Below are 20,674 nucleotides of genomic sequence, written 5' to 3'. Positions count from 1 at the left end.
CTGTTTAGATATCAACACCTAAGTAATTTACAATAAATGCATACTGTGATAAAAAGTTGCTCAATAAAAAAGTTACTGTAATAGGAATATGACATGTGACCTTCACTTGTAATGGAAATTTTCCCTTGGTATATTCTGCATTTGTGGAGAATCTGAGAATTTAAAGAGGAAGGGATAATCTGTTTTACTTGAAGTCTAATGAATTCATGGTGTCCCAGGTCTAAGTCCTTGAGCCTAGAGAATTGCACGTTTTCTGTAACAGTGTCACTTTGTTCGAGCAGGCTGAATTATATTTCCTTTTTCTTTTATTGGATATCCAAAGTTAGACTGAGACAATTGGAGCAATTTTATTTGCAAGACATTTTTCTCTCATAAACTTTATGTCTGTGGGGCATCCAGATGGTGACTGAGTGCATTAAAATGTTCACAGTAAGTTACCGTAGTACATTTCAACATACAGTCATATTTCAGATTTTAGAATTAGTCCGGCAATATAATACTCTTTCTACCTCTGTATATGTCATTTTACACAATACTGCAATATTGATGTATATCATTTTATGGCAAATCTGTTGAGGAATTGTTGGATAAATAACTTCATGACATAACATGAATGTCTATTGTTGACTATTTCAACAAATTACATAGCTGACAAATCATGGTACTCAAATTGGTGCAAAATCAAGAATCAGAAAATCGACTACAGTGGCCTCATAAAAACAATGATTTAAAAAGGATAGCTCCAGTGTTAGCGGCAAACTCTCTGACGCTTGACAAATCTATATAAAATCTCACTTTAGCCAGTCATAATGTCATAGATGCCAACTTTACTAGATATAGTCTGAGATACTTGGGACAAAAACAAAAAAAAGTTGATTGCCGGTACTCTCACTCTGGGATGTGAAGGCTATGAGTAAGAAGCAGTGTGGGAAATCTTGTAGTACACTTAATGAAGTCAATTACATTTGCAGCTCTCTGGGTGTTCATTCTTTGCAAAAGGTTTCTGCAACAACGTAAAATTATGTCAAAAAGGCCAAACTGGATCATCCACAACGACGCTGCCTTTGGGTGCACCTTCAATAATCCGTAATTAATGTTCTGACCACATGACACCTGAACTTCGTAAAGTTAAATACATACTGTTAAAATGAAACAGTGATCAACACACAGCATAGAGGTGACTTTAAATAATGGATAGCATGCACACTCATTCAGAAGCCAATGGTTGAAAAGACCAACATATGCTGTAGCAACATACACAGGCTATGCGTCTCATTTTGTCAATAAACATGATTAAAACATAAAATAAATATTGATATATGTACTTATTTATATCGAATGTGATTAACTGGTTTGATTCGGTATAATATATAATATACCGGTATATTTATCTATTTGACCTTATCTTTGTAGTTGAAAGCGAAGTTTACGAGGAGCCCGTGAAGCAGGCAGACCCAACCGGAATTAAAGTTGTCCAATCAGAAGCCACCAACTCTTCCAACGCTGATTGGCCACGCTCTCCAGCGTCACGGGTCGTCGCAACGTATATTCACGAACGCGTTCCCGCGTTTCCTCGGTGGTTTCCCAGTTCCGCGGTGAGAACTTACGTACCGGGTGACAGGCTGCGCTCCGAAACCAACGCAATGACATGAACGAACCCCAGGAACTGCTCGAGTCAAACACAAAACCTGCCGCATTGAGCAATTCAAGATGGTTTTAGAAAGTATTTCAAGGATAATAAAAGTCCAGCTTCCAGCCTACCTCAAGAGGCTTCCGCTTCCGGAGACCATCGGCGGATTCGCGAGGTTAACAGGTAAATGAACCGCTGCACTTCTTGGCTGTCCTGTGAAGATGACTCCTGTACTCAGCGGGGACACTTCACTTACAGCACATAGCTCTTCACCTTTAGCTAGGCTGCAGGCGACAGCTTAGTCCTGCTGTGGACGTCTGACTGTCTGACAAAATCTACGTTATATCCTCTAGTGCTGCTTTAAAACTCTTCTTATCAGCGACATCAACTCAGCAATGACCTTATTTTGGTATAAAGTGCTTGCTACCCCACCCCCCCACAGCTGGCTAAGTTTGCCATTGTTTAACTGCTGATATGCTTTAAAACCTTAAACATAAAGTGACTGCGTGAGTTGCAGCCCCGTCCTCTGCTGTGTAAGTGAAACCGTGCTAACTCCAACAGATGGAAATGTGCTGCTATGTTTGTCTCCAGCACAATATGTAACCAGCTCACTCATACAGTGATGCACAGCCACGACAGTTGGAGGGAACATAGAGTCTCAGAGCAAAACCTGCTTCAAGATCAGTGTTTCACAACCTTTCCAGGTCCTTTCACTCCATGTTAGGTCCCAAGATCTAAAAGTTCAAGGCAATTAAAGTTAAAAAAAATATATACATATATAATAAAGGCAAATGGAATCGTCCCAGTCTCTTAAATCTGAGAAGTTGCTGCTTTTTCGTATATTACATTTTAGGAAATTTGATTTCCGTTTGGACTGCTGGTCAGAGAAAACGTGGCAGTCAAAGACCTCACCTTGGGATTTATATGAGAACTCACCAGGCTGTTGAATATGAAAATAACAGTATATACCTAAAAGTCATACTGAAAAAAACGTAAAAAGTAAATATATTGCCTTAAAACTTTACCTTGGTTAAAGTGAAAGTCACCCAAATGAGTAGTACTTGAGTAAAAGTCTTCTAGTATAACTTTACATGTACTTAGGTATCAAAAGTACAAGTTTAAAAAATAAGTTGATACCTCGTATGAAAAGTATTCCAAAGAGTTCCCCACACTGAGACACACATCTCTTTTTAAATGTACTTTTAAGGTTTAATTTAATATTTACTGTCTTACTACTTTATACTGCATGTACTGCACAACAGTTCCCCTCATCCTCTCCTGGACAACATCATAACTTAAGGCATCTCTTGCACCTGTTTAACTGAGAACACAAAAGCTGATTCACACACTTATTTGCAAGTTTTCAAACGACCGGCCTCAACCAAACACTGGGGGAAAAAAAGGTTCTCACAGTTTCTGTTTCAGTGCAAGTGACACTGTTTAAATAAAGGAAAGACAGACTTATGTGCAGCAGGGGTTTAGAGAACCAGTGAAAGTCTACTTCAACTTGACCTTTTGGCACACACAGATCTGTGGAAAGTATCAAATGAAGCCTAAAAATAGCTCAAAAAGGTAGAAAAGCTGAGCTAGTTGTGCATTACTGAAATGCTCTTGTGACAATTTACATGCTAGAACCACTTGAGCAGCAAAGGCCGTGATATCCAAAAACATGGTAGATTTTAATGACTGTGGTGCATAGAACTAATCACTGCGGCTTGTTAGTGTCTCGCCATGAATGTATTTTGAGTGAAAACCTGTTTCTGAAGTTGTGTTTTCATGTGTCATAAATTAACAAACAGTGAGTGCAGAAGAGAAGATGAAAGATGTATTAAGTGCTGCTTCATCTGAGATTTAATTCCTTTAAAGAGATTAAGGATTAGCAACATCCCATTAGGCATGAAATCCCTTTATTGAAAGTATTTCAATTGCCGTGAGAATATTGTAAGATGTTCCGGAGTAAAACTGGCTGCTAATAGTGAAATTACATCACTGTTTAATCCTCACTGTTCTTTGTCCTCTGTCCCCTCCATGTATGGTGGAGCAAGTGATGCACTTTACTGGGCTCAGTGGGGCATTTCCCCCCTGCTAGCTGCCTGAGAGTAATGGAGGAGGAGAGGAGAGATAAGACACACCAAAATATGTGAACTGTAACACAAACCTTGATTTAAAATGAAAACATTTTTACTAATAGTTTACACTATCAGATGTTAACTAAAATTGCAAAAACAAATGTCAATCACAATTTCCCAGATACCAAAGTGATGTTTTTAAATTGCATTTTTTTTTACTCCAAGACATGACAAATTCTGACATTTAAGAAGCTTAAACTAGCAAATTCTTGACATCTTTCTATGAAAAATCACTGAAAAGATGAGTCAGTTATCAAAATAGCTGCCAATGAATCCTCTTTTGATTAACCAATCGATGAATTTACTAAGTGTAAACACTACACTACTACAATCTGTCAGTTATCTTCTGAATAAGAACATATTTCTGTCTATAAAATGTCAGAAAACATTTTCTAAAAGTTGAGGTGATGTATAAAGGCTAAATGGCTTAGTTAGTTAGTTTATAGTCCTGAATCTAAATATATTCCATTTACTTTTATATATGATGAAGAAAAGCAGCACATCCTCCGGTTAGAGAAGCTGGAACCTCCTTAGAAAAATGACTCAAACGATTGAACAACAATCAAAATAGTTGCTGATTAGTTTTCGGTCAGTTGTCAAAGTTTATGTTTCAACACAGTTTTGCTAAATGTAGTTATTCTACATTTGTTAGTGTGTGTGTGTGTGTGTGTGTGTGTGTGTGTGTGTGTGTGTGTGTGTGTGTAAAATGCTTGTAATTTGTGCGAGGTGTTGATGACCTGCACTGTTGTGCGACCCACAGCCGGGGAGTTTTAAAACCAGGAAACAGCTGATCACAGCAGTCAGTCCATCACTTCACCCGCGGACATTTTGATGAACACCTGAACAGCCGCTGAGGTCCAGGAGATGCTAGCATCTCCTCTGTCTCTGTAGCTGTTTTGTTGTGTTATCTTGATGTTGTGTCGGCAGGCTAAGGACGGTCGCTACTTTCAAATTAAAAGCCCCCCGCTAAGATCCCAGTTCTAAACTCCAATGGGGTGCAATGTAAAGCTCTTATTTTGAAGTCAAATTCGTTGTCAACTGTTCACAGCCCAACTTCGAGCTTCACGTCACGTCACATGTTTAAGCCTACCTCAGAGGCGGCTTTTGGAAAAGGAGGAATATTACACCTCGGTTTTAGAAAGACAGGCCGGCACATTGCTGCACTTACCTTGGAGCAAATGTGCCGCCTTTTCTATCTATCTACGACTCCCCGACACACGTAAATGCAAATGTAAACTGTAATCTCTTGTTTATGACAGATCAGGCTACACAGATCGTAACATGTATATGATAATCCATCGATCCACTGATTATCAAGGGCTTTGTTGAAAACAAATGCACACAACCGGGAGGAGGTTCAGCAACACAGGAGGGGAGACGGGAGAAGAGATCGGATTTGCAGATTTGCTAACTGATGCAATTTATAAATTGACAAATTGTATTTTCATCAACATTATATTTCAAATTAAGTATTTCACTTGTATACCGTGTAATAAGCCAGCTAATGTGGAGTTAGTCGGACAACCTATTGGGGTATATAGATAGATTTTTTTATATAGTAGATTAAAACTAAGGACCTCTAATTAAAATTCAACTGTGCAGAACCCCCAAGTTGTAATGCTGGTCATTATTAAGGACAATAAATTAATACATCTTAATAGTCTAACAAAATAGTGAAAATAAAAGCTTTGGACTGAACAACACAACCTTCAGGTTGTTATGTAGCTTTATTGGCATTGTTTGATGCACAGAACATTTAAGATTGTTATTGGACCATTTAAACTTTGATATATTGGTGTTTCAATATGAAATATGTCCATAGACAAAAATAAGTTTTTAACTGGAGAAAGAAACTCCTCAGAGGCCCATCTAACAAATCTGTTTAATGCTGAGTTAACTTTGGCTTGGTGAGGAAGCTTGGAGCTGTGAGGATCGACAGCAACAAAAAACACAAATCTGCCCGGCAACAGGGTTTGGTCCTCACAACTATAGAAGTAAAATAATTATTTTACTTTGTGTTTTCTGAAATTAAAAGTCACATTCTGACTCCCCACTCCCACCTAGTGTTAGATTTATTTTTTGCACCATTCTAGCTATAGTGGAAGTGGTGGTCCTCACAAAGAGCTCCAAGATCAGGGCCCTCACAACTATATAAAGACATGTAGGTGTGTGTGTGTGTGTGTGTGTGTGTGTAAAATGCTTGTAATTTGTGCACAGTGTCCGAGTGGCTCCGGTTGCTGCCCCTCCTGGGTATCCTCGCTCTGCTGGGCTACCTGACCATTCGCCCATTCCTGCCTAAGAAGAAGAAGCAGAGAGACAGCCTGATCAACCTGAAGATCCAGAAGGAGAACCCAAAAGTGGTGAACGAGATAGACATCGAGGACCTTAACAGTGCAAATGTGTGTTACTGTCGCTGCTGGCGCTCCAAAACTGTAAGTCAACGGGTTATTTTTTCGAGAGAGATATCACAGTTGATTGACATAGTTATTTTTATTTGTCACATGTATCAGCCAGTGTGTTAATTATATATATATATATATATATATATATATATATATATATATTTAATATCATTCACACATTAGTATTGTTTTCTCTTCAGTATAAGCAGGAGTTCAGTGTTTCTGCATCTTGCTGATCAGCTAATGTTAAGTTGTTTCCTCTTTTTTAGTTTCCTGTTTGTGACAAGTCACACTTAAAGCACAATGAGCTAACTGGAGACAACGTGGGACCGCTCATACTCAAAAAGAAGATACTGTAATCAACCACTGATGGGAGTTCTCCTTTTACCTCCCCTACCTTGAGTTTTCTTTTCTTAACAATTTTTTTTCCTTGTTTTCTTGTACAAGAATCTCTGTCTGGTCTTGGTGTCATGTTAATGTTTTTTAAACAAGTCTTTATTTGAAGTGGTCCTAACGCACCTAAAAACACACATGTCCACAGTCTGAATGTGTGAAAACGTTATATTAGTTGTGTCTTTTTATGTCCCATTCTTCACTGTTCACATACGTTGGTTAACAGAAGAAGCTTTTATATGACTGTAAATTAAATTTTACTCATGTTTAGGTCTTTTTTTCTCTCCTTTTTTTTTTTTCCAAATCAATCGCAATTTATCATCGGGACCACTTAGAGGGAGAAAACTTGAAACATAAATGCAGTTTGCAGACTTTTTGATGACTTTCAGTAGTCTGAACCCATCAGGGAAAAAGGTTTTTCCCACTTAAACGGCTGTTTCAATGAGATACTTAATACTCGTCCAATCTGTGATCAAAATGATGTACTGCTTGTCTTCAATTTGGACGATTACTTTGGTGAGATTTCACAGCCAGCCGTTGTAAATGTTTCTTCCTCCTGTTTCAGTTTGTCTGTGTGCCAAATGCTAACACGTCCACAATTTAAGGATGTGAAATATTCTCTTCTAAGTTATTGTGTGTATGGGAGGCTTCTTCTTCTGCTCATAGCCTTTAAAAAAATTTTTGTTTGCATTGTATTGAACTCCATTGCTTTCAAACATTTCAAGCAGCTGTCTTCAACGTTGATTAATACCCCGTTTATATACAGTTCAACCTCGCAGTCATATTGAGGGTTCTGAATGTAGCTTTTCTGTAGCTTACGATTTTTTCTCTGTATTTTCATTACGGCTGTATATAGTTGACTTCCTGCTGGAGTATTTTATTTTAAAGTCATCTGCAATATTTTATATAGAAAAAAAGGCCTTCATTGACAGATCTGTATTTTCATGATGTGTGTTATAACCCCATTGTCAGAAATGGCTGGAATTTATTCATTCTGCATTTGAAATGTAAAAGGGATAATCAGAATGTTAAACCTCAACTCAAACAGAATTGCAGCATCATTGTTTTTTTTGTTTGTTTTTTTTTTCACAACAAAAGAAACAAATTATAATTTTATCACTTCCTGATTGATTAACAAAAGAAAGACAATGGAAAGTGAACAATTGAAGGGAAATTGGGCCACAAGATAACGTTGTCCCAGTGTTTGCATTCATCCACTTCCTATCTGCCACTGTGGTTTGGTTACATCCACTGCGTTTCACCTCCAGGATGAAATAAATGTGTCCAAGATGTGTGTTGAAATTTAAAACACACGTTTCCTTTCCATTTGTTGCTAGGACGTGATGGAGTGCTAACATTAGCTGCTGACTAACAGTAGCTTGTGGGTTATCACATGTTGTTTTGCCTTAAAGAAATATCTGAATGTCCCTTCAGATTTTTATTATCCAAGTCGCTGACCAATCAGGAAGCTGTGGAATTCGAGCAATTCACCAGATTCCGTACGTTTATACCACCTGGAACCTGAAACATGGCAGAATGTAATTTGAGTTCCCCCTCCTGAGCGTGGCGTCATAGGAAAATGGTTGCCGCGATAAAACAGAACAAAACGAAGTCTCTCGTTTCTAGCGGGTTCTGTGAGCTCGATGCTAAATGTTCAGCAAATATAATGTTAATCATGTTGGCATGAAAACATTTGCTAATTAGCATTAAAGATAGAGTAAGTCTGAGGCTGATGGGAAAGCCGTTTTTAAAAATTATTATTGGTATTATTTTGGTATTTTTCTGACCTGATGATGACTAGAGGAAAAGTCAGGGTCAAAAAGGCGTTATTTTTCATTGTCAACCTGGATATCTGCACCAAATGGAATAGCAATCCATCCAATGGCTGCTGAGATACTTCAGTCTGCACCAAAGTGGTGGACCGAATGACAGACCAGCATTGCCATCCCTAGAGCCACAGCACTAGAATGTCTAAACAAAGCAAACGGTAGAGTTCAAGATATACTCTGTATGTGTCTGTATCTGCACTGTCCTGTTTCTTAGTATTTTGTTGTGTTTGAAACCTCTGAGTGTCAGCGATTCTTAAAGAACATGGTAACCCTGATCCCTAACCCTGATTTACAAATCCATTTTCCAGGTCATCAAATCGACATTCAGCAAACTCTCTCCTGGTGTTTTTTCAAACAGTAACTGAAAATACCTGCACAGTATGTTATATTGATCTGAATCAGGGATACTATTAAGTTTCACAGTAATAATTGAATCGGTGTACAACTACAGCAGAAAGACAGAATTCTTGGTATGTTTTATATTTTATTGTTCAAAAGAATATTTTGTATAAAACTAATGTTCAATCATGTAAATCTATCATAAATAATTGCTAAAAAAATACACAAATGTAAATACATTCAAACAAATCAAAAAACATCTCAAGTTAAACTGCGTACCTCATAAAAAAAAAAAATCAAATATGGAACATGTGAAAAAAAAATCTATATTCATTATCAAACTAGAAAAGGTGGGTTTGCATGAATGATTTGAATATGGTCATGATCCTCACAGAGAGTTCATGATACTGGAAGCAGACATAGTGTGTGCAGTGGTGAACTGGAGTTTTAGCAGCATTGTGTATAAACTAATGGGAAGCATAGAGGATTAAATAGATCTCCTGAGTGTTTGTAAACTACAAAACCCTTTTCGTCACCAAGCAACGTATAGCTAATAAACATTTTATGAAAACAGACTCAAAAATACACAAACACAAAGTGATAAAAAACATTGTACTGAGTGCAGAATACCTAAAGACTTAAGCGTGTGTCAACTGTGTTGTCTAAAGTAAAAGATTAAAATATACTGTCCATACATTCAATTACATAGCGCTCCAGAGGAAGCTGGTTATAATAAAATACAGTATTCTCAAGTCCAGGTACAGTAGATTGTTTACTTAAATGTGATCATAAACATGGGAAAATAGCAGATTGACAGGCAGGAACAATGTCTGCCTTTATTTAAATGTAAACCATATCCATGCTTCACACTAATAAAGCTGATTTGAAATTTCTTTAGGACCAGAAAAAAAAAAAAACACCTCATGATTGCTGTTCACACAGCATAGAAGTGCAGACGCTGGGGTGGGGGTCATTTGTTTTCGAAGCCCGAGGCCCGGAAACCCCTCGAGGCTATAAATACAGTGTGGGTGATTCATAAGTTCCTGAGGCACGGCGAACATCAGGAACTGACGGGCAGATAAAGAGACAAGGAGAGCCACTCGGTGGCCAAAGGAAAGCTCAAATGTCCGAGGTGTGGAGGCACACCGGAGGCCTCTTAAAGTGTCCTCGCTCGCTGGATGAAGACAGGTGATGTCAGAGTGTACTCTCATAGGTGATGGGACTTTCATTGTCATCTTCACCTGCTGCTGCTGTGCCTTTGGAAGAAAGAGAGAAGACTAATTACATGCTATTCAGATTTATTCGAGGTAAAGGGGTAGTTCACCCCAAAATCAAAACGACATTTTTCTTCTTACATGTAATTTTATTTATTACTCTAGATTGTTTTGATAATGAGTTCTGGCTGTTAGGCTGTCTACATTTAAAAAAACTCAATGTCTCTTTCCGGAAATCATGACCTGGTTACTCAGACCTTGTTGTGGCCAGTTTCATTCAGGCTCCAAAAGATTTCCTTTCTACCAAATTACAATGTGTAACTCTACAGAAGGAAACGAACATCTGCTCATACACAAGAGGCTCATGACAGTGCGAGATTTAAACTTTAATGGCATCCTCCCCGGCTGAGCTGTAACGTTAGCTAGCCTCTAGCCGAGTGCAAACTTGATCCATAATATTCGATTGAAGACAGACATTTCTACAGCCGATACCTCCAAAACCGTTCATGTGTATTTTTGATTTTGGGGTGAACTGTTTCTATAAAAAAACACACACGAAACAAAAGCTGGAAGACTTGTGTACAGCCATGAGTTTCTCTTTTGCGCTGTGGTTTATGGACACAATGACACTGTTGTGTGGATGTAAAAGATGTGACAGCGTGAGTGACAGGGTAAACAGAAGCATTCTAAAGCTATGCAAATCCTTGTCTGAGTGGACGCATCTATCACAAAGCTGAGGCAGGGAAAAGCTCAGCTGGAAAGTGTACTCCCTACTCACGCTACTACGAGGCGAGCTTCGACAGGGGTGCTGAGCTGTGTTTGAGTTTGTGAAGTGTTAGACTTTACCTACCTAAGAAAAAAGCTGATAAAGTGGGTTTGACTCGCTCACCACTGGCTGAGTTTTTTGGTTTTTGGAGCAGCCGAGGCCCAGCGAGCCCTATGACAAGAGCTCCTACAGGAGCTGTGAGGAGGATGGACAGCACAGCCACGGTCAGCACGTCCATGCCGTAATTCTCCGAAACTTTGTCGCCCCTCGACCTGGCCATGTCTAAAGCTGTGGAGCCTATAGCCGCCTGATGAAGACAAAACACAAGAGTTTTTCTATATGTTGATGCTCACCCACAAATGAAATTAACCATCAATACGAGGAGACACTTGAAAAAGACATTAATATGTACTCAGGAAGATGAATGCACATACCTGCACTGTGGCTTTGGGCATCCACGCAAGGGCTATGAACACTTTCTCTCTCATGTTAAAGCCCGCACACAACACACAGACAAAGGTGAAGAGGACTCGGACCAGCAGGGCGATGAGCAGAGAGGCGATACCCAGGCCTGTACAAAGACACATACAGAGGCGATGACACTATGTGTGTATTTGAGATATAGAAGCAACTACTAATACATCACCAGAATTTCCTCTTAACAGCTGTGGGCAAGGAGGGGCTCGGTCGTAGTGAGAAACAGAAAATAGCAGAAGCTTGCCGAGTGCTGCTTTTTATGATAACCTACTTAAAAGAAAAATCTGTGTAGTCATATATTTCATGAAAGAAATACATTAATGAAAAACAATTTCTCAGGAAAGACAGTTACAATGAATTTACCATATTCCATGTGCAGTAACACTAAGAGCTTATCTGCATACACTGGACAGAAAACTCGAGATAAAAGGAACAGGGAGCATGTTTTTCAGCAGAAGTACACATGCAACGATAGCATAGCATAGCATGGAGCCATATGGGAAAACGGGAGGGGAGACATCTAAACATTTGTGAGTTGAGGTTTTAATAATTCCCGCCACATCTGCTTCTTACATCACTTTTAAAAAGCAGCACGGACTTTGTTAAGGAGAGAGCTGAGGTGGATTTTTCCCAAAACTGTTTTTGTGGTGGAGACACAGAGTCCAAAATGATAATTATATTGTACACCATTCCAAACATCTACTGTATGTCAACACTGCTGATGTGTTTCTAGGAGAGGACTCAGTGACATTTAAAATAAAATACCAGTTTCCAAGAAAATAATGTATAATCATACTTCAGCTATAGCTGCCTGCAGAGCATCAAAATATGTTATTTTTGTCATTTGCCCTGTCACAAATAAGATGACGTTATTGCGAGAAGTCTAAGATCTGTTCCCCGACAAGCTCTCCTACTGGAACTCCTGTGCAGCATATGAATGCTAACACAGACGGAGGTTTATGTATCTCCTGGACACAGACTAGAGAGGTAAAACTCTCCAGGGGCTTCTCTTTTGGCCATGCAAATATATTTACATCCATACAGTCACATTTGAATCTCTCAGTGATAACAGCCACCTCATTGTGTGTGTGTGTGTGTGTGTGTCTCACCAACTGTGTATCCCTCCAGCTTAGACACTTGAATCTCTGCTCCTATGAGTCCGAAGAGAAGAGGCTGAAACACGTCCCACGCCCACCCCACCACTTCCTCCACACGTGCCTGGTGACAAGCACACAGAATAGTTTATCTCTGACATGCAGCAATGTGCACACAATTGTCATTCTTGGTAGTTTTGGAAAAATAAGTATGCTTCAAATAAAAATGAAGACCTTTCTGCCAAGTTGACCATGTCAAAATGTACTAAATGGCTGGCGCGTGTTATTACCTTTTCCCTCCCCCAGCCGAGGCCAGCCAGGAATGCCAACACCAGGGTGCAGAGGCCTCCAGATCCAGGAAACCCTGCTACACCGCTGCCAAACACGGCGAAGACGGACAGACCCAGCACCAAGAAGGATCGCTTCATTACCAAGTGTTTCTGGAGAGAAAAAGACCATTGTTGATTACATATAGAATATTCTCAGCGCATGAAACCTATTTTTACAAAATGCCCCATACACAGAAAGATCCTGGATCAATATTTGATATAAGGTGTCAAGTGGTGGAAGGATGACTCAGCAACAGTAAAAACTGGCTAATATCGTGGTAATGCTGCAAGAGCGCGCCTACCTGGTCAACACTTGGAAAATACTGGATGAGGAAGCCAAGAATAATCCCAGCAACCAACCCACCAGCCACCTCCAGTACACCTCTCAGCAGGTTGTACCAGGTGGAACCTACAAGGATCAACAGAGGAAATATATGATTAACAGAGTTCAATTAACTGAACTAATTACCCTAAAAATGTAGACACAATGACAATATATGAAAGTAACTGCATAAACACTGAATGTTCAGCTACATAGTGTTAGTATATAGCCCAAGAGAGGCTGTATATTTTTGTTTACTGGAGTCAAATGGGGAAAGACTGGCACAAGTATACCCCTTATTGTTTTCACCCACAGTAAACAGCACACTCACGCCCCCTGCTGTGCTCATGACTAACTGCAGGTAGAAGTTATTTACTTCATGTTGACCTTCACTGCAGTACACTGAACTCTGTGCCCCTCCCCTGGAGATTATGTTGAAGAAAAACAACGGTGAATTCAGCACTTTTTGTTGTCCTTCGCCTCTCCTCACACTCACACACACACACACACACACACACACACACACACACACACACACACCTGTTGCGAAGGCCATGCCCAAGCATGTGGTGAACCCTGTGATGGCAAGAATGTCGTCAAAGCTGCCTGCGGCCATCAGCAGGGTGGGAATGCCCTGTTCAATGCCGTAGCCGTCCTTCTGCAGCAGCAGCATGGAGGGAACCACCACTGCTGGAGACACAGCTCCCAGCACAAAGCTACAATGTAGAAGAGATACATCACTCACTAAATTACACATTCCTACATGTAAAAAGTAAAGACATTGCAAAGTATCATACAGGTTGTCATGTGATCTAGTGACTCTGGTGAACAGCGTGTTGCCTCATGGGAACATGTTCTGTCAGTGAGTTGTACAGTTGTAAAGTCTAACTTATCTTTCTCATCAGAGTTTAACCTTCCGTGTTGTATATTTCTAACACTTGACATTCACACTCTGCTGCCGCTTCAGAGGAGTTAACTGTTTCTGGAGCACCAAGAGCTGAACAGTCTGCTCTTTTTTGTCTTTATGACAGAAAAAACGTACAGAAAATTTAGAGCCAGCGAAGTTGAAAGACTTTTGACAAACATTTCCTTACTTGGCCTAAGAGCTGACATCGAAATAGGTTTCACAAAAGAAACAGTGTCTGTCTGTCCGTCCGTCCTAGAATACTGTATGGGTAATACAAAGCTTTCAAGTAGAAACTGGAGAGGAGACTAAAAGGGAGAGTAAGTAGTGTTGTATTTACCCAAGGATGAAGCCCCACACCCAGGGCAGGCCGATGAGGAAGTGAGAGATCAGAGCTGCGGTGCAAGCCTCGATGAGGCAGGGCCCACACGCCAAACGTAAACACACTGATTTGAGCTTTTTCAGAGCCTGGCAACACATATACACAGAGTTTGTCACAGTGATGAGCTTGAAGGGAGGTTTAACAAGTGCAGTGCTGAGGATTTGTCGATTAATTGACTGAAACATCTGAAAATATTTATAGGTGATATATCTTTCTTTATGTACACAGACACTAAGTAGATACAAGAGTGGACTCTGTGGCATACCGTGGGATCCAACCCCAGGCCAGCTCTGGTAAGAATCACCGCCAGAGCGATGTTCCTCAGTGACGCGGACCACCTGAAGTCGATCTTCACCCCATCTGATACAACTGGGATGTTTCTCAGCAGGAAACCCATCAGCAGCATACCTGCAACACAGCAGAGAGGGTGTGAGAGAGGAAAGATAATCCTCCAGGACTGTCTCTCACACAGCTACAGAGCAAGAATGAGATCACCTGTTGCTTATGGAACTTACAGTGCTCCTGTTGGACACCTGAGACTCGCTGAGGGACTGCGATCGCTGTCTTACAGCACTGATAAATCGAGTTTAGACCAGTTCCAAACCTTCTCCACAAAATCACACGGCACCTGTCAGTTCCTATATTCGAAACATGCGATATGACTGAGAATATAACATTATAATGTCATACCTATGATACCTATACCTATGATCTTAATGATTATGGCTCCAGATGTGTTGTTGTTATTATATTGTTATACCATCGTACAGGAATCATCTTCCCAGTTTGTGTCAGTGACTAGTTGTAAAATACAGAAACAGACTGAGCTGGTAAACAAGAGCAGTCTTTAGAGGGCAAACGCCGGAAGATCATGTCTAGAGAGAAGCCGACTCCCAGATTTATCTTATTTGAACTTCGGTCTACCTTTTGATGTTATTTGCAAACAAGGAGTGGCTCCAACTTTCTTGATTTTAATCTTGTTAGGGGTGCAGCCAGCAGATTATAATTTTCAGTTATCTGATGCAAATTACCAGAAATTAATCTCTTACATTTCATAATTAGTGACAACATGGCTTTAATAAAATAGATATCTTCTCCCTAACATCTTTTGATAAATAGCCGGATCACTGTCTTGCATTTTCGAGAAAAGACAAAAAAGACAAAATATCAGTACGATCTGGTATCCCAGCAGCTAATGACTTGACTAAGCATGGAACAAGTGAGTAACAAGATTATACAATTAATCATGAATGCCCCATTGACCGGATGTCCTTTTTTACATGATGGTGAAATGATTCAGTGAGTAAACTTGATTGTTATACATCACCGAATACATATACTTCCGTTGTTTAAAGACGTGTAATACTCATTAATGAAGCTCCTGTAAAAGAGAGTTTTGTGTGGTATTTCTATTAAATCTTTAATATTTGCTTAGCCAAACTCAAAAGCTTCTGAAAGACATTTGAGATCAGTTTTAGATTATTTTAAGTGCTTCTACTGCGATTCATGAAACTCAAAGCCATATTTGAGACACATAGATTTCTTAGAACTGCACACATACAATACTCAGTGAAGGACTGTTACATATTTGCAGGTATTTGTAGGGAGCTGTATACTGTAATTTGCTTTATCAAAGAGGTTACCATTAGACAAGTCGTAGTGGCCTGTAAGCCAATGCTAGCCAATTTGACTTATGCTTGGGTGCAGGACTTGCCTGAAAAAGTGAGATCTGAGAGTACTGGCATGATACCAATCAATACCTCTACCTGCCATTTGCTAACCTCTTAGAATTACTTCCTGATTTATGCTGAAAAATGTGACTGATAAATCCACATCAACAATAGTACTGAAAATGATTCCATATTCTTGTTTAGAAATAAAATAATAGCAGGAAATTCCCCAGTCAAATAAGCATCCCCAGTAAAAATGCTTATGATGTATTGTGTTGTTAAATATCCCCCTGCTGGAGGCATCTGTTTAACTAAATCTTTCTATAAAAGCAAGTAACCTCTGTCTGTCTGTCTGTCTGTCTGTGTGTGTATGTGTGTGTTCCTCAAATATCTCTGCGGATCAGGATCAGACTGATCTGAGAGTTTCAACATGGCTGCTGCGGGATTTTGCCGGCGGTTCGGTCCCGTTCTGTTCTGTGCATCTAAACTGACTGTTGTGGATTAATGAGACTAAACGAGTCCGGACCGAGTCTGTTCTCGGGGGAGATCCGGAGGAGATCCGGAGATGTGCGGACAACAAAGTGGAATCGGAATCTGTGGATGTTCGTGTGTAGCTCGCTGCTAGCTGCTAGCCACTAGCCAACCTACACGGCCCACCTCCCGAGGCGACCGGACCCACCGGCACGTTCAAAACCGGACTTAGGGTAAATAATGTCCGCCACGCTTTTTGCCGAACATTGCCGTCACGTTTGCTTTGTGTCTGGTGCAGAAGAAACGGTAAAAACGGGCTTTTGTCACGAAAGTGTCCAAGCAGCAAGTTTGGTTGTTGAGGAACAGGAAGTTGTGGGAGGGACGTAGGCAGATGAATGACAGGACAGTCGGTGTATAGACAACGATATTGAGAGTTGAGAGATTTGTGACATTTAGCGTGTCTGGAGTGTATAGTTAGTGTGTTATGTAGTGTTTGGTGTAGTGTGTTTAGTGTGTAGTGGAGTCGGTTTTTTGTTTTATGAGTGAAAACAATGAGGAGAAGCTGAATGTGGAGCAGGCAGTGCAGCTCTTCATTCAGCTGGAGGGAGCTCAGGCAGACCTGAGCACTGCCTGCATTTAAATGTAAATAGTTACATATAACTTTGTACATTTTTTAAATGTATGCACATATTTAGCAAACAACAATTTATATTTGCATTATAAGTAAAAAAAAAAAAAAAAAAGGTTTTTTAAACATATTTGTGGTTTTCACAGTAAAAAAATCTAACTTTTTCTACTCGGATTTTATGTTTTTTTGTGATTTTAGGTCCATTGTGTTAATACAGTATGTCAAATTGAAAAAATAACTGTACAGTCACACATGTGAGGTTGTGCTGAAAATAATGACACCAAGTAAACAGCTTTTAAGATGAAATATAATGGCAAAATCAAAAATAGTCAAAAACGGCCAATTATACCCTGGAATATCGGATTTCACAAGAAACCTAAATATCCCTGACGTCCCACCTTCAAACACAGCCTCATTTGGCCATCCATGAAAAAGCTTCTTAACCTCCCACTTTTCTATAGGAACACATATTTCCTACGGGCAACGCACTAGTATGATATAAAGACAGCACATAAAGCATAACCACTGAATCCACAGCCTTACCGAGGAGTGGTGGGAATGGTGGAAGTTTGGGCAGACGGATGAGGGCCACCAGTCTGCCACCGAGAAGTGCGCAGATGAAGAGGATTGTGATGCCGAACAGGTTACCCCCTGGGAGACATTCGTCCTCTGTGATGGACCACACCACTCCAAAGAGCACAGCTGCCAAGAGAACTGGAGAGGACACCAGACACGGACATAAGTAAATATATTTTTTTACTCTATTTTATGTTGTGTGTAATACTCGAATGCGGCTAGAATTTCATTGTACACTTGTACACGTTGTGCAATGACAATAAAATGATTCTGGTATCACTATCATTGTTTCACTGAAAGATGCTCACTTTACAATATAAATGGAAACATAAACATTAGTCTTTGTGAATGAAATAATAGATTTACTCCTGTTATCTGCAGTTGCTCCACAGTGTTGTAACAGAGAGACTGACATACAAGGAACTCACGGAGCCAACTAGAGTCCCCGCCATCTCTTACCTTTTGTGATAAGAGAGGCCAGAAGCCCTCTTGGTGGACATGGGCAAAACCTGTGGAGCAAGGGGCAGCACACCACTGGCGGGTCAGTGTTGGTTCCGGCATCCACCACCGGGTTTCGAGGTATAAAATAGGTGGTCTCCTCTGTGATGTTTGGAGTAGAGCAGCGCCGCACCACCACCTGGATCTGGTTCACATTTAGGTGCTGGAGAAAAACAATCAGAATGTAAACAAGACTAACGTTTGGTTAGATGTTAACAACACATCTGTAAAGTCAGTACATGGCAAGTACTTACTTAATACTGAAATCAATACATCAAATGATCCAAATTGATATCCAAATTAATATTCAATGCAGCACATATATCTGTTAAGATCCAGGCCTTAAACACGTAGCTGAGCAGACATGAATGTCTCAGCTTCTCAGGACACCAGATCTAAGGTGCCACACTGACACAAATATGAATACAATGTTTAAGGAAAGATTATAAACTGGAGGATGTCCCTGTAGCCTCTTTAATTGCCTAACCCTTATTAAGTGTCTAATCAGTGTGGGTGACACAGGGTTGTATCATACCAGCAGATAAACAGGCAACAGTTTCTTGGAAAATAATCGAGTGAAGATATGAACTTGCACTGAAAGCTGATAACCGTGACTCCCAGAACACCCCCTTTGTCATATTGCTCAGGTGGGCACATCACACACACACACACACACACAAAGTTTTGTGCCTTTGCCAAAATCATTTAACAAGATTAGAGAGCCATATAGTAAAAGTGCAACAGTTAAGTGTTAAATCTACACATCACACTCATACAAGAGACAGAGAGTAGCTTAAACTGTCTTATATAGTGACAACAAAAAAAACCTTTTCCCCTCCAAGATCCAGGCTTATAAGCACGCTTTTCAGTTTTGTCATTGCAGTAAAAACTGAATATAGCTAGATATATTTTGATAGTAAAATACTATACCTCCACATGGTTTGCTGCAGGCAAAGCAATCCTCTCCAGCAGCGGGCTGGGTGCCGGGCTGGGTGCCGGACTAGGTGCTGGACTGGGTGCAGGGCTCGGCTCCGGGGTGATCGGCTTGGGCTGGGTGTCCTCCATGGCAATTGACTACTTGAGTGCTTCTGATCCACTGGCTTCTCTGTCACAGTACAACAAGCCGAGGGGTGGGGTTGTCCATGGATGGGGCAGTTCCTTCACTTCTGCTTCTGTATGTCCAACTCTGACCACAGGCTCCTATTCATACAACGAGGTTTTTATCAGAGGGCAAACAAATTATTATAGACTTAATACTGGAGAGCAGAGATGTTGAAACAGGTGTGGAAACTGGCACGAAATGATAAGTTAATCTCACACACATGCCTGTTTTGTTTGGTTTAACAGATACTGTGCTGGGGCTGGGAATAGCCACACGAGTCCTGTCTGCATGAGGAGGATCTATGAGGCTAACATGAGACTACATGCTGCTCGCTTGATTAACATGTCAACATGGCGTTGTACTGCATCGTAACTCAGCTGTAACTTATTACAATAGACGAATACAACCCTTTTTTGCGATTTCATCAGCTCCACTTCGAGGTATGTCATACACAAACGTTGACAGGTCGTTTACATTGAACTAACGCTACTACAATGTTGTGACAGCCGCTTATGGCAACAGACGCCAGTTAATCCAATTCCGGACAGACCACACTAATCAATGCTTACAGCTCCGACCATATGGCACATTTAGCCAGCGTTAGCTCAAGAAGGTTAGAGTCAACCACCTCAACCTCAACAAGCCTGGTCAACTGTCATCAGCAGCCATGCATGTTAGCTATCTAATGTCAGCGGCTGGGTCCTCTTCACGCTTGGTTCCGTCTGCACACGTACAGGGACAGAGTTAACTGGACATATAGCGTTAGCTTACAGTAATTAGCTAACGATACCGAAGAGGTAAATCCACGCCAGACGGTAAACCGCGCCGGTGGGCCCATTATCGGACAGGTAGTGCCCTCAGTAGCGACAGCAAACCGTGGTACTAACTAGCTACACATTTTCTAATATCAGCTTAAATATTAGCCTGTCACTGATGTGCTAAACGCCCTTGGAGGTCCCCGTTTAGCAATGTTCCACAATGCGCCGAATAACGTGGCTAGCGTGAAACTCTACCGCCTTGGGACTGTCGTGTGAACCCGTTCACCCTACATTATCTGATATCGCTATTGTAAAGCAACGCTCAGTTTCACTTTCTGCTCTGACACACGCGGGTTCTAACAGGTAAAAATCTTTAAATGTTCGCGGCAACAGGCGCCCTCCTTGCCCGATACTGGATTGACGTCCAGTAGCTGTCCGTGTGCGTCCCACAGTACCAACAGCTGGTCAGTGAACGCAGCATGGTAACGTTCAGCTCGCCACAGGGGACCGCTCCTCGGTCATGACTCCCCTCTCTGCTACATAAATATAAATATTGCAATACAAAAAGCAGCTCACCTCATATCGTTAACAGTGTCATCGCTTGGCAACGGCAGCGTCTCTGGCAACCCTGAGGGACAGAGACCAGCTGGGAAATAGGAATCAGGCGGATTAGTGATGGCCAAGCATGTATGTACCGAGGACAGGAGTGCTGCTCGGCTTGGGGTGGGGGGGTGGGGGGGGGTTAATGGAAAAGTCACCCA

At 40.8% G+C, this 20,674-nt stretch overlaps 2 protein-coding genes across 4 annotated transcripts; one reads left to right on the top strand and one right to left on the bottom strand.

Moving 5' to 3' along the window:
- Positions 1 to 1,533: 1,533 nt before the first annotated feature.
- On the top strand, positions 1,534 to 7,863 carry cisd2 (CDGSH iron sulfur domain 2). The gene is made up of 3 exons (XM_030426138.1): positions 1,534 to 1,813; positions 5,977 to 6,191; positions 6,431 to 7,863. Exons 1-3 carry the CDS (start codon positions 1,711 to 1,713, stop codon positions 6,518 to 6,520), a joined length of 408 nt encoding a protein of 135 aa, XP_030281998.1. The 5' UTR covers positions 1,534 to 1,710; the 3' UTR covers positions 6,521 to 7,863.
- A 991-nt stretch (positions 7,864 to 8,854) lies between these two features.
- On the bottom strand, positions 8,855 to 20,620 carry LOC115586769 (sodium/hydrogen exchanger 9B2). 3 transcript variants are annotated; one of them, XM_030426109.1, is made up of 13 exons: positions 20,490 to 20,620; positions 18,984 to 19,253; positions 18,015 to 18,216; positions 17,523 to 17,693; positions 14,476 to 14,618; positions 14,169 to 14,296; positions 13,465 to 13,640; positions 12,905 to 13,011; positions 12,564 to 12,713; positions 12,289 to 12,397; positions 11,137 to 11,273; positions 10,787 to 11,009; positions 8,855 to 9,978 (listed from the first exon to the last, which is right to left on the bottom strand). In XM_030426109.1, the coding sequence occupies exons 2-13, from the start codon at positions 19,116 to 19,118 to the stop codon at positions 9,917 to 9,919; spliced, it is 1,743 nt and encodes a 580-aa protein (XP_030281969.1). In that variant the 5' UTR covers positions 19,119 to 19,253; positions 20,490 to 20,620; the 3' UTR covers positions 8,855 to 9,916. The 3 variants fall into 3 exon arrangements, with proteins under 3 accessions (XP_030281969.1, XP_030281986.1, XP_030281978.1); XM_030426126.1 differs by having other exon boundaries at positions 10,826 to 11,009; XM_030426118.1 differs by lacking the exon at positions 20,490 to 20,620 and adding an exon at positions 19,376 to 20,456.
- Positions 20,621 to 20,674: the final 54 nt, after the last annotated feature.

This window comes from Sparus aurata, chromosome 1 (assembly GCF_900880675.1).
Source record: "Sparus aurata chromosome 1, fSpaAur1.1, whole genome shotgun sequence".
Taxonomy (NCBI): Eukaryota; Metazoa; Chordata; class Actinopteri; order Spariformes; family Sparidae; genus Sparus; species Sparus aurata.
The sequence above is the reverse complement of the archived record's forward strand: the minus strand, read 5'-3'. Positions and strand labels throughout refer to the sequence as shown.

What these genes read in the sequence shown, in the direction of transcription:
- cisd2 (XM_030426138.1), top strand. Translation starts at nt 1,711, where the DNA reads ATGGTTTTAGAAAGTATTTCAAGGATAATAAAAGTCCAGCTTCCAGCC. An exon ending in CGGATTCGCGAGGTTAACAG is followed by an intron (nt 1,814 to 5,976) that starts GTAAATGAACCG and finishes ATTTGTGCACAG; the next exon opens with TGTCCGAGTGGCTCCGGTTG. An exon ending in GCTGCTGGCGCTCCAAAACT is followed by an intron (nt 6,192 to 6,430) that starts GTAAGTCAACGG and finishes CCTCTTTTTTAG; the next exon opens with TTTCCTGTTTGTGACAAGTC.
- LOC115586769 (XM_030426109.1), bottom strand. Translation starts at nt 19,118, where the DNA reads ATGGAGGACACCCAGCCCAAGCCGATCACCCCGGAGCCGAGCCCTGCA. An exon ending in GGGCATGGCCTTCGCAACAG is followed by an intron (nt 13,012 to 13,464) that starts GTGTGTGTGTGT and finishes TGATCCTTGTAG; the next exon opens with GTTCCACCTGGTACAACCTG. An exon ending in GCTGGAGGGATACACAGTTG is followed by an intron (nt 11,274 to 12,288) that starts GTGAGACACACA and finishes GTCTTTGTACAG; the next exon opens with GCCTGGGTATCGCCTCTCTG.